Source organism: Berkeleyomyces rouxiae (assembly GCF_048999995.1).
Source record: "Berkeleyomyces rouxiae strain 22BRR77 chromosome Unknown BrBRR77_ptg000002l, whole genome shotgun sequence".
NCBI classification, from domain to species: domain Eukaryota; kingdom Fungi; phylum Ascomycota; class Sordariomycetes; order Microascales; family Ceratocystidaceae; genus Berkeleyomyces; species Berkeleyomyces rouxiae.
The window spans coordinates 120939-133569 of NW_027396492.1; the positions used below are offsets into that span (position 1 = coordinate 120939).

The 12631-nt window shown below is 50.9% G+C and overlaps 4 protein-coding genes across 4 annotated transcripts; 2 read left to right on the forward strand and 2 right to left on the reverse strand.

The window, feature by feature from the left end:
• Positions 1-343: 343 nt before the first annotated feature.
• BROUX77_001565 (uncharacterized protein) lies at positions 344-1521 on the reverse strand (the record flags this gene model as incomplete). Its single annotated transcript, XM_073746008.1, has 3 exons — positions 344-862; positions 1013-1300; positions 1378-1521. The coding sequence occupies 3 exons, from the start codon at positions 1519-1521 to the stop codon at positions 344-346; spliced, it is 951 nt and encodes a 316-aa protein (XP_073606647.1).
• Positions 1522-3900: 2379 nt separating this feature from the next.
• On the forward strand, positions 3901-4639 carry BROUX77_001566 (uncharacterized protein; the record flags this gene model as incomplete). The annotated part of the gene is made up of 2 exons (XM_073746009.1): positions 3901-4111; positions 4236-4639. 2 exons carry the CDS (start codon positions 3901-3903, stop codon positions 4637-4639), a joined length of 615 nt encoding a protein of 204 aa, XP_073606648.1.
• A 985-nt stretch (positions 4640-5624) lies between these two features.
• BROUX77_001567 (uncharacterized protein) lies at positions 5625-7287 on the forward strand (the record flags this gene model as incomplete). The annotated part of the gene is made up of 3 exons (XM_073746010.1): positions 5625-5683; positions 5747-5823; positions 5888-7287. 3 exons carry the CDS (start codon positions 5625-5627, stop codon positions 7285-7287), a joined length of 1536 nt encoding a protein of 511 aa, XP_073606649.1.
• A 267-nt stretch (positions 7288-7554) lies between these two features.
• BROUX77_001568 (uncharacterized protein) lies at positions 7555-12165 on the reverse strand (the record flags this gene model as incomplete). Its single annotated transcript, XM_073746011.1, has 1 exon — positions 7555-12165. The coding sequence occupies one exon, from the start codon at positions 12163-12165 to the stop codon at positions 7555-7557; it is 4611 nt and encodes a 1536-aa protein (XP_073606650.1).
• Between the last annotated feature and the right edge of the window lie 466 nt (positions 12166-12631).

The following is a 12631-nucleotide window of genomic DNA, read 5'->3' on the forward strand; positions in this document are numbered from 1 at the left end:
AAAACAAGGCCAACAACACTGGGGAAAGAGATCACGACAGCACAAAAGAAAACCAGCAAGGCAATGAGACAAAGACAATCCCGCAGAACAGGACGTGCGCCAAACAAGAAGAGGGCAAAAAAAAACCAAAAAAGACAAAGAAAAGCCGACAGTAGCAGAGGATGCTATTTTCCAGGTCCAACACCAGGAAAGCCAAGACACGGTCATAATCTAAACATCAAAAGAGGGGGTCGTTCGGCCAGCAGAGGCAAGGAATGACGCAAAGGAGTGGAAGAAAGGAACAAAAGACAAGTCGTGAAGCTAGAGAAAAGCAAGGAAAAAGAAAAGAGGGCATGAGGGTTGATTATAAGAGGATGAGGTAGTTGCTAGGCGCAATACCAGTCTCACCGTTTTCTTTCCTTGCTTGCCACCAGCGGCCACTGACGTCGCTAACATCGAGGATTTCGTGCTTGGAGAAGGTAATTTCGTTGGCATCTTCGGGGTTGGCTTCGTAGCTGTAGATAGCCTTGGCACGGTAGGGATACTCGGTAGGAGGGACGACTTCGGCATCGGGGGTAGGGGCGGTGGCAACGGGCTTACTGGTCATGGTGCCCATAGAGCCGCCAAAGGCACCGACAGAGGCACGACCACCAGCAGACAGGCCCGGCAAAGGCGACGAAGTCTCGAAGCCGTTCAGTTGGGCAGAGGTGGTGTACATCTGAGGAGGCTGGACGGAAGTGGAGGTCTCGGGACGGCCAGTGTTACCGTAGGTAGCCATGTTCTGTTGGTGGTTGAGGGTGGACTCCTTGGCCAGAGCGAAAGAATCAATGTAGGCACGGGTGACGGCGGACGGGGCCGAGCCGAAGTAGAAGATCCAGACAATCTGCGGAGGGGTTGTTAGAGACATGCATGAGATGGAAGCGAAGATGAAGGGGGCAATAGAGAATTGTGACGGGATGGTGAAAGGGAGGAAGTGGAACATGGAAGAAACAAGAACTCAGACAGGCTGAGCTTTTCTCTGCATCTTTCTTACCTGAACAATGCACAGCAGAATGAAACCAGCAGCGGCAGCCTGGAAGGGTCCTCGGCTGGAGTAGATCAGGTTGTCGACGGACGAAGAGCCGAGAATGAGACCGGCCGAAAGGTAGCCAACAATAGCAACATGGTAGGTCTGGATGGCATCGGAGGCAATGACAACGAAGACGCCGATATTGACGAAGAGCAAATACACGGTAGTCCACCAGGCAAAGGGCGGGAAGACGCGGTTGGCGGTCTGGATCTGGCTGATGATGCTGGCAATGAAGACGATGAACCAGGCGAGCTGTGACACGAAGGGATGTTGTGTTAGTTTGAAGACGGATGCGGGCTTTTTGTCGTGTCGTGTTGTAGTAGACGCACCATGGAGATGGACAAAGTTGCCAGGGCAAACGGATCACCGACGACATTTCCGACGTTGAATCCCCCGCGACGTTCGTACTGGACGCGAGCAGCTTCCATCTTATGCAGTGACGGCGAGTTTGAGTCGTAATGATGATCTTGCATGAAGCCGAAAGCGAGCGGCGAGCTGAATGGCGACGGCGATGAAGATGGCGAGATGGAGGAGCAAATGGGCCCGTATGGTCGCTAAAGGGAGCAGTGGGCGGGAGAAGACGACGAGAAGGGCGCGATGCTACAAGAGCAGCTTTGGAATGTGAGACGGCAATGAGTGAGTCTTGTCGTTCTTGGATTGGGGCGTCTTTTTTTTCGCCAGAAGTCGCGATCACAGCAAGACAAGTAAAAGACAAAAGGATGGCTCCGAGAGGGAAAATGCAACGAGAAAATGAAATCCAGCCAGGCCAAAAGGAGGAGAGCGAGAGAACAAGAGTTTAGGCCAAAACTGCGCTGGGACCGGAATTGGATGTGCCGCTTGTTCGAATTTTGAGGAGTTTTATGCAATGGAACATGCAACAGTGCAGCGCACTGGACAAAGAACAACAGCAGAAGCAAAGAAACAAGACCAGCAGTGGGTGATGGAGAAGAGGAGAGCCAGCGCGTGAGAGGTTCTATGGGCGTCGGGAAGTGAGTATCAGCGATAGTGAGAGCGACGATAAAGATAAAGCGAGAGTGACGATGCTGAGACGAGCAGCAACTAGAGAAAAAAAATGAATGAATAACTAAGCGGGGAGGAAAATGAAGGAAAAATCAATGGAAAGGAAGGAAAAAGAAAAAAAGAAAGAAAAACAATGGGAAAAAAATTTCAGCTCACAGTTGCAGAGATGGCAAGCCACGATATAGCACGGCAAAAAGGCCAAAAGAGACGAGGAGGCGAAGCCTGGACCAGCAGGATGGGCGAGAAGTACGACGGTATAACGAGACGAACCACACAGACTCGGACGCAGACATATGTACATACATATGTATGTATGTACACACACACACATGGGCACATATAGACATATACAGAGATGTTCTGTGTTCTGTGGGCTCTGTAGAAAGAGAGCCCATGTACAAGTCTCTCTACGTACTTCAGCCAAACCTGTCCTCTCTTTTTCTCCCTTTCTCTCCCTCTTCTTCAAGTCGTCTGCCACTATACAGGCCCGTCGTCTCCTTGCCCCTGTCCCTGGAACGGCGCAGCCCCTGGCCAGCGTTCTATTGGCTACTACACCATCGTGAAGAACACAGCGCCAGGGGCCTTCCCAGGAACTAAGCACCAGAGCACAAATGCTCTGTAACTGCTTGTACATGCAAAGGCCACAGGCCCTCAGAGTCCCCCCAGAACGAGCTCCACGCCTAGACTCACAGTAGCTCCAATTCGTCCCGGTGCGCTGCCAGTGCGGTCATGACAAGTCCTGTTCTTGTGCCTGTCCTGATCTAGGGATAGCGCCTCTTTAGTGGAAAATAGGGATCACGGCTGTGGTCTAGAAGCCAGGAAGCTCCTGTTCCTGAGAACTAAGTGTTCCTACAAGCACAAGTATGCGTTCCTCGAGGGTTTAGCTAGTGAGTGCCACAGTGGAACCCTTGGCCTTGGACTCGTAACCTAGGACAGACCTGCAGATGTAGATGGAGATGCAGATGCAGACGAATACGCACGTACACAGCTTTTGCCCATTCATAGCCAACTACAATCTACACAACACAATGTGTGTGTGTATCCTGCATAGTCCAAGTCCAGGCCCAAGCTGCATAACCGGGTATCCCGTAGGCCCGCAAACATCATATCCCTGTCCCCCCATCTCGTGGGTGATGCTGCCGTGGCCTAGATGGCTGTTTTGACCTCCACAAACAGACTTCTATATTAAAGGAACACGCACCCACACTCACACACGCCGAGCAGAACATCAAAGACCCGCGCCTCTCGACCTGCTTCATGTTCAACTCAACCCAACCCAACCCAACCCAACTAGCCTGTCCATCTCCATCTCCATCTTGATCTGATCTGCCGCGTCCACCACGTTCTTTTCTGCCCCTCCTTTTTTATCACTTTCTCTCATTTCTTCCCAGGCCTTTGAAACAACATGCAGGGGCACTTAACCCAGTAGAAGCCCCTGACTGGTTTCACCAGCATGAAAATAAACATCACCAATCCAGGAGACCCTGTCCGACTAGCGTCAGAAAAAGGCAAGGCATGCAAAACCACTGATCCGTCGTTGCATCCATTTTATTGACATGTGTACGTAGCTAGTGCGAGGAACATCGGGATAAGACGCATGCATGGCGGACAAATGTTAGGGTACGCCCTGCCAACTGCCAAGTGACAACTACCGGCTGCCAAATGTACCACCCTTGCCTGTGCTATCGATAAGATAAGCTTCCCGCAAACCTCACCCTCAACTGATGTTCATGTTATCCAATTCCACCCACCGACCCAGGCGAAATCCACGACCATTTATTTCCCCAATTTGCACGAACTCAATAGAAATTCCCTCCCCCACAACCATCGCCATGACTGCCGAAGCCCTTGATGACGTCACTCTTGGCACATTGTCTGCTCTTGAGACCAGACTCAACCGTGTTGAGCACCTTCTGCATGGCCAAAAGACGATTGCGCCAGGTGCCGACGACGAGCCAGCGTCTAAGCATCTGGAAGACATTGAGCGCCGACTAAATGGATTGATTTCACGCGTCAGGGTCTATGGCGAGCTCCTCCGTATTCGTAGGTGAAAGACTGCCCATCCATGCGCCAAAACTGGCGATGCAAGATTCATCTTTTTCACGGCCAGCACCATCAAACTTCCAGTCACCTGTTTTTTTATTAACTATTTCCTTTTTTACTATAGAAAAGGCCTTCCCTTCTCTATTCCACGCCCCTAGTCCTTCCGAACCCCCAACACAGCTGTCACTTGCCGAGCTTCAGTCCATTATTCTAGCTTCTGCCTCGTCGTTTCCCGCTACTGCTTCTGCACTCTCAGCCATAAACGATACACCGGTTCCCGAGCCAACTCAAAGTGCTGCTCTGCTGCAACAGGTCGATCGCATGCGTGCAATCGAGGCTGTACAGATGTCGCAAGCTGCCGAGATAGCCGAGCTACGCGCGCGCAGCGAAACTCTGGTCCGGGCCTGGTACCAGGGCGCGGTTTTGAACGGGTCGATGCGCCTAGCGGCGGTGGAAGGCCGAGCAGAGAAGATTGAGGCTAAAGTGCGCAGATCCGAGAGGGCCAAGATTGATCAGAGTGCGCTGTGAAGGGCAGAGCGGGCGCAATGTGTTCCTACAGCAGCAGGCGCTGGTTAGGGGTGGAAGACTGGCGATGATACGATGTTGACGACAATATTTCACGGCTCATGACACACTTGACACCAATACGCAATAGATGCTATATGTATGTACATACACAATCATTGTTGACTCTGGGTTGGTCAAAACTACCGCAGGTAATGCTACAAGCCAGATGTGACGAGCAAGACACTTGGTTAACTGAAGCCCTGTTCTTCCCATAACCCTATCAAACCCTGTGTAGCCTTGCATTTACGCCACAGTAGCGCCACAATAGTCAGACAGGAACGCATGACTCAGCAGGGCTGGGTGGGATTCCAGGGACCAGCCGTTACGAAGGATGGCAACCCAAGATATGGCATTTATTCCTCTTCTCGTTCTGATCAATGCGACATCACAATCTCAACGAACGCAGCGCCTTCTTTTCGTGTCTTTTTTTTATTATTATCATTATTCAATTATTTCTTTCGTTTTTTTCTTCCCGTCGTCAGGCCTGGAATTCTCTTTGTCCTATAGCGCTCATCCGGCCATCTCCATCGTTGCTTGAATTGCGACCTGTCGCCTTTGTTGCGCTACTGTGCCGTTTTCCTTATCCGAGCGCCTCGATATTTTACGGCTTGGGCCAGGTGACGTCAGTTCTACGTTGGCCTCCCAAGACTCCTGCTCTCGCGCCTGCTGTGTTTATCGTGACGCCCGTTTCCTTCTTTTAGCTTCTTAGCAACTCAGCTGTCTGTGTTTCCTATCCCGACTTGATGCTGTCTTCTCGACTATTCTGGTGATACCGCGGAACCGACTCGCCCCAGCCCTACCGATTTCCGACGTACCCTCCCGACGTACCCTTCACGACGGCGCCCCTGTCGATATCCGGCTCCTATACAGCTAGCTAGCTAGCCTATCGTCTCGGCTCGCAAAGAGAAGCCTTGATCGACCTTCCTCTCGTTTTGTTCATGTTCAAATGACCAACTATCACACTGTCACTAGACCTCAAGCCCAAAACTCGGGCAGCAATATGAGGTATGATTCTATGAACTGTAGATACCAGGTAGGACCTTTTGACTAATTGGGGCTTCTCACTAGAACCCGACGACATGGCCCCAAGGATGGAGGCGGTCAAGCCACCATCTTGTCCAGCATCGTCAATCTTTTAAATACCAGTATGTGCTCGCCCAGTCTGAACCTTGAAGTCTCCATAGATCTAACATGGTGCTATCCACAAAGTTATTGGTGCCGGTACGCTTGCCATGCCTGCTGCCATGTCCCACATGGGTATCATGCTTGGTGTCTTTGTGATTATCTGGTCTGGCATGATGTCCGCTTTTGGCTTATATCTCCAATCTCGATGCGCTCGCTATTTGGACCGTGGAAGTTCATCTTTCTTTGCACTGTCACAACTGACGTATCCTAATGCTTCCATTGTGTTTGATGCGGCCATTGCCATCAAATGCTTTGGTGTAGGTGTTTCTTACATCATCATTATTGGTGACTTGATGCCGGGCGTCATGCTCGGCTTTAATCCCGATTTTGAGCAGGTGGAATATCTCATGGATCGTGCGTTCTGGATAACTGCTTTCATGCTGGCTATCATCCCACTCAGCTTCCTGAAGCGCCTTGATTCACTCAAGTATACCAGTATTGTGGCTCTGGTTGCCATTGGGTATCTCGTGATCTTGGTTGTCTACCATTTCTCCACTGACAAGCTGGCACCAGCTAGCGAAATACGTGTTATTGGTTGGGAGAGCCCCATGGCTATGCTTGGTTCTTTGCCAGTAGTCATCTTTGCCTACACGTGCCATCAGAACATGTTCTCTATCCTGAACGAGCTTCAAGATAACTCACCTAGCACAGTGGGTGCCGTCGTGGGGTCTAGTATTGGATCAGCCGCTTCAGTGTACATCCTGGTTGCTATTACTGGCTACATGACCTTTGGAAACTCGGTTGTTGGTAACATCATCTCCATGTACACGCCCAATGTGGCATCCACCATTGGCAAGGCCGCCATTGTTATTCTCGTCACGTTTTCTATTCCCCTGCAAGTACACCCATGTCGCGCTTCTATTGACGCTGTTCTCAAGTGGCGGCCTAACTCCAACTCTCGCGAACAAATCCGCCCAGGTTCTGCCGTGAACCGGTCGCTACTCAGTCCCAACACGGCTCCCATTGGCGACCACCACGTTGGAGTCATGTCCAACATGCGCTTCGCGCTAATTACTACCGTGCTCATGGTTGGCAGCTATATCACTGCAATTAAGGTTACCAGTCTCGACCGTGTGCTCGCATACGTAGGAAGTACAGGCTCAACTAGCATTAGCTTCATTTTGCCTGGTCTCTTTTACTACAAAATCAGCGACCCCGACAGCGTGCACCACCAACGTCTAGCTAAGGCCGATGACGACATCAATGAGGAGTTATTTGACGATGACGAAGACGTTGAAAACAACATTTCTACTGGCACAGGTCTGGCTAGACTAAACCAGTGGCGTCGTCACTGGCGACTAGACCTCGAACATATAAACCCCAGCGTGTTGCGCAAGATGGCTCTGGGTCTTGTCATATATGGCGGATGTGTTATGGTCACATGTCTGTCTATGAATATCTTCCTCGGTATGAGCTCTCACTAAACGTTGAGTGAGTTGTTTGAGTAGTTTTTTTTTGTTTCCTTATGATACGTGCTCCTTGTTGTTTGATTCTGTAGAAGTTAATGAAAGTATATATTATAAGCAAATAAACTGAAGCTAGCAAAATCGCGATAAGGAGAAAAACTTCCAAGTCCACATCTTCTAAGTACCTGCTTGTACCCTTTATATAGGTACGAGCTAGGTTCAGTTAGACCCACTCCATGAGTCACATTGAGGGGAGGGGTTCACCAATCATTTGGCCTATGTTGGTTATGTGTCCGAGACCACGTGACCGGGTAACCCTGAGCGCCTCGCAACACCCCCCCTTCTACCAACGGTAGAACCATCTGCCACGATAACAGCTTCATGAGGTGGGGTGTCGGGGTCGACTCCGCCGAACAACACGCTGTTGTACTTGTCGACTAGGGGGGCAGACAGCGGCTTGGTCAGGGCATCAGCGATCTGGTGCTTAGTGTCCACATACTTGAGAGAGATCGTTCCGTCGGCCACTTTGTCACGGACGTAGAAATGGTCGGCCGTGAAGTGTCTAGAGGCTCTTGAGGTGGAGTCGGGTCGGTTTGCTGTGATTAGAGCTCCCTTGTTGTCAGCGTGACCGACGAGCTCTATATCGTGGCCTATATGGGCCGCAAAGGCTTTCACGTAGGAAGCTGCTGACGTGGCGTCGGACATCGCGACTGTCTCGGCTTCGTGAGTACTTTTAGCTATCACAGTTTGGCGCTTGGATCCCCAAAGGACAGGACCGCCCGCAAGGTAAATCAGGTAGCCGGAGGTAGATTTGGCATCGGGTCTATCTACCCAAGTGGCGTCTGAGTAAACGTGCGCCTTGATGGGACCTTTTGAAAGCTTTGCTGGGGCTGTGTACGTGATCCTCAAAGTCTTCGTAGCGCTCATGTATCGTAGTAGATGGCTTAGGAGTTTGCCGTGCGAAAGTCTAGGTTTGTTAAAGGCGGACGCTAGAAAACCTACTGCGACTGCAATGTCGGGTCTAGTCATAACGCGCACGTACATCAGGCGCCCTACCAGGCGCCGATATCTGCTCGCTGAGACTTTGTCCATAGCGACGTCGAGGGGATCATCGGGTCTCTGCTGCCACGGGTTGGACATGGGCAGGGGAGCGGGTGTATCTATGGGTTGGCATGCTGACATACCGGCCTCCTCCAGGATACTGTCTATCAGATGGATCTGATCAAGTGTGACAGAGTTGGGGTTGAAAGCTAGCCTGATTCCTAACAACCATTTCGGTACCTCGGTGAGTTGACCGTGAAATCTGTCCAAGAGTTGCGCCTCGAACCTCTTAACGGTAGCTTCGTCTGGTCCGTCGTAAAGGCAGTCATCGATGTGTGTGCACACATTCACGTCCATGCCGTCGTGTCTGTAGGTGGCAGGATCGCATGGGACTTGCTTAAAACCGAGAGATATGAGATACTCTTTTAAGACCTTTTGCCACTCGTGGCCACTCTGCTTGAGCCCATACAAGGTGCGATTCAACTTTATCACCATGCCTGGTTTGTAGCCAAATTGTTCGGCGAGCTGTGGATGTCTGTCAAAGTAGTCGCGTAGCTCCCTTGGGGCGGAAAGGTAGACGTCCTCCTGAACGATACCATGGAGGTAGGCGGCAGTGATGTCGAACTGTCTCAGGACGCGTCCTTTCATTGTTGCTGTCGCTATGAGGATCCTCCAGGAATCAGAATGAGCAGTCGACGCGAAAGTTTCACCATAGTCGATTCCTTCTCGTTGCATGTCACCTCGTGCGACAAGGCGCGCCTTGTATCTGCCGTCGGTCTTGATCTTGAAGACCCATCGAAGACCGATGAGTCTCTGCCCGTGGGGTTTCTCGACGAACTCGAATACGTTATATGAAAGCATGGCCTCAATCTCTTTGTCTATAGCTAGAGCCCATTTGTTGCTCATGCCTATAGCTTGTTGGGGGGAATTCGGTTCCGAGTATGTGGCCATGGTGTATAGGAACTCGGCATGGGGATGATCGTTGGAAATGACTGCCACAATTTCGTCTTTGTCGTACATGCTAGAGGAGAATATGTTCTTTCCGCCGGAGCTGGCATGGGAGGGGTTGGGTCTCAGCTCTTTCTTTGTGGGACGGAGTGTTCCCATGGGGCGAGAGACGAGGCTTGCGGTGATTTCGGGGATTTTCTCAGTCATTCTCATGTCGGACGTTTTGTGTATTTTACCCCAAGCTTCGAAATACACGATATAGACGTGCGTACCTTCGTGTCCTATGACAATAGCCTCAAGTCCTTCTGGGTTGATCTTCGGGATGTGTAGTCTAGCGGTCTCTGCATCTGATAGCTTAACGAAGCACCTGGTTCCTAGTGGACGCCAATGGCCGATGCTTGGGACTGGTGGTGGCTCCCGGTTGGCCAGCCGAGCAATTTCACAGTCCCATCTACGTGTGGCTGAGGTATCGCTGTTCTGAGGTACAACCGTGTTAATCTTGTCGATAATGGACGGTAGAGCTACGTCCCAGCAGTCGGGTGGAAGGCCGTCGGCAATGGCTACCCGCATTCTCTTGATCACCTCTTGCACTGTGCGTTCGGCGGTACCGTTGTGCGCTGGGGAGTACGGTGGTGAAGTGATCACTACGATTCCATTGTGGGAAGCCCAAGTTTTGACCTTGTTGATGTTGACATCTGTACCGTTGTCTAGCATCAGCTTGACTGGTTTGCGTCCGGTTTGGTTGGCCCACACCTTCAGTTTCTCTATTATGATGTCACCAGCTTTCTTGGTGACCTTCGGGATAGGAACTGCATTGCTGTATTTTGTGAACTCATCAGTAAATACGACAAAGTACTTGCAGTCGTTGATTGAAGTCCATCCGGTGTTGGCTACATCTATGTGAATGCAATCCATTACTGCATAAACTGGAGGGCGTTCATCTTGAGGGGAGAAGCGAATAGACTTGGCCTTCAAACAAACCTGACAAGCCCAGGACTCAGAAAACCTTGGATTATCAATTAGGGACCCGCGCGTATTAGCGATTGTCTTTATCAGTGAGGCATCGCTTATGTGTCCGCAGCGAGCATGCATGACCCGAGTCAATTGCCCTTTTGTGAGGGTAGCCGGCAAATCTTGGGGAACATCGGGGTGGTAAGTGGTAACTTGGTAAAGAGCATCGGCTGGTTCTTGAGCCTCGAGATTGGCTACGACTATATCGGCAGGGTTGGGGTTTTTAGATGCCGGCCAAGAAGCTGAAATTACCCTTGGTTGAAACTTGAATTTCTCGTCGAGAGTAGCAACGATTCTTTTGTTGATGATAAGTTTGCGCCCGCACAGAATGCCTTTGCGCTCGTCCCATCTTGGCACAGAAAAGATGTTGATGGGGGCACTTGGTATTAAAAGAACGTCATCCAGATTGATTGTCATGTTAGACTCTTGGAGAAGTATCACAACTTTGCCTTTCTTGTGGGCAGTCACCAAACCATTGCCGGTTGCTACACGTATATTAACATCCACTACACTACCAGAAGCAAAATCCTCCTCACACCGCACAACATGCGTCGAAGCTCCGGTGTCAGCCAGCCAGTCTAAGCATCTGTCATTGGATGAGTTAGTTTCTGGATTCTTGGTAGGAGGGTTGTTGGTGGAGCATGATGGGGCAATGACATGGTTGGAGAATTGCGTGAGGAGGTGTTGAACGGAGTCAACCTTTGTATACTCACAAATAGTGTTATCTTTTCCCATGACGTTGAGGGATGTGTCCCCAGAAGACCTGTTGCGTTTTGCATGGGCCGCCCTCTTTGCCTCCATCCGCGCTTCGATCTTGCGAACGTCGCGCTTCTTGGTGCAGTTGTTGGAGTGGTGACCAAACTCTTCGCAATTGTAGCATCCTCCCTTTTTGCGTGCTGTGTTGGAGGATGCGGCCTTTCTGGGGGCCTGAACAGGGATGGGAGCTTTGGCGTAGTGAGCTATTGTTCCCATGTAATTTAGGTGGCTGATTACATCAAACCAGTTGCTCCTGTCGCAGAGCGAGCTGGCCAGCTCGGGGAAATATTGGAGGACGACAGACACCAGGTCAGACCGCTTTTTCTGTGGCGTGAGGGAGACCCCGAGGGAGGTGGCCTCGGCAGCAAGGTCCTCGAACCGGAGAACCATCTTGTGTAGGTTCTCTCCAGGTAGGAAGCGAAACCTCCGAAACTTCTCGTCGAAGATTTCCTGGCTCTGGGACATCCTGCCAGCGGTCTCGTTCCGAAGAACCTCTACAGCCTCGGCGAAGTCATAAATGTCCCCGAGTTTGGATAGGAGATCCTGGGAGACAGTGGATCTCAACAGGATCAAAAGTCGCTCGTGGACTTCCTCGTGGACCAGCTGCACATCCTCAACGCGCAAGCGGAGCTCCCAAAGAGACCGAACAACAGAACCGTGCCAGTTCGACCAGTTTCTGGGGCCAGAGAGAATAGCCTCGCCAGAGATGAAGAAAGACCAGTTCTTGCGTTCGAGGATTTCCATAGTGACCTTAGAGGCTCGGTCACTACGTTCTTGACGCTCTAGATCCAGAGCGTCCTTGGCCTGATCAGCTTGATACTTGGCCGCGGTGAGAAGCTCAACTTGGAGCCTCAACTGTTCGATTGTTTCCGCCATGTCTGCGGAGGCGGAATCGGGAACCGCCGTGGAAGGTTGTGGGACCATCTTGGTTGACTGACAGATGGTGATGTCAGCGAGGCTGTCTCCTGAGGAGTGTGCGTCGCCCGGTTGGTCGTTGGGGTCTTCAGAATCGGAAGACGACGATGGAAGGTCAGACGGTGCCGCTGGGGGAGCCTGAGAGCTTGAAATAGCAGCGCCTGCTTCGGAGTTGGCGTGCTGTGAAAGAAGTAATCTCTGCGCTTCGGCTCTGGTGATGGGCATTACCGGTCGGGCAGGGCTTGGACGAAGTGAGAGATAAACGTTGCGGTTTTCAGGAAAAACGCAGGCTCATAACCTGTAGAAGTTAATGAAAGTATATATTATAAGCAAATAAACTGAAGCTAGCAAAATCGCGATAAGGAGAAAAACTTCCAAGTCCACATCTTCTAAGTACCTGCTTGTACCCTTTATATAGGTACGAGCTAGGTTTAGTTAGACCCACTCCATGAGTCACATTGAGGGGAGGGGTTCACCAATCATTTGGCCTATGTTGGTTATGTGTCCGAGACCACGTGACCGGGTAACCCTGAGCGCCTCGCAACAGATTCACGTATGACGAGGGGGGACACTCACTGCCTCGTTCATGTCGTGATTGGGTTGGGGTTCTGGTAATCTTGGTACTACGTCATCCATTTTCCCATGTCACTTAATGAACCTATTTTGAATCACTTATTTTTTTTAATGATGA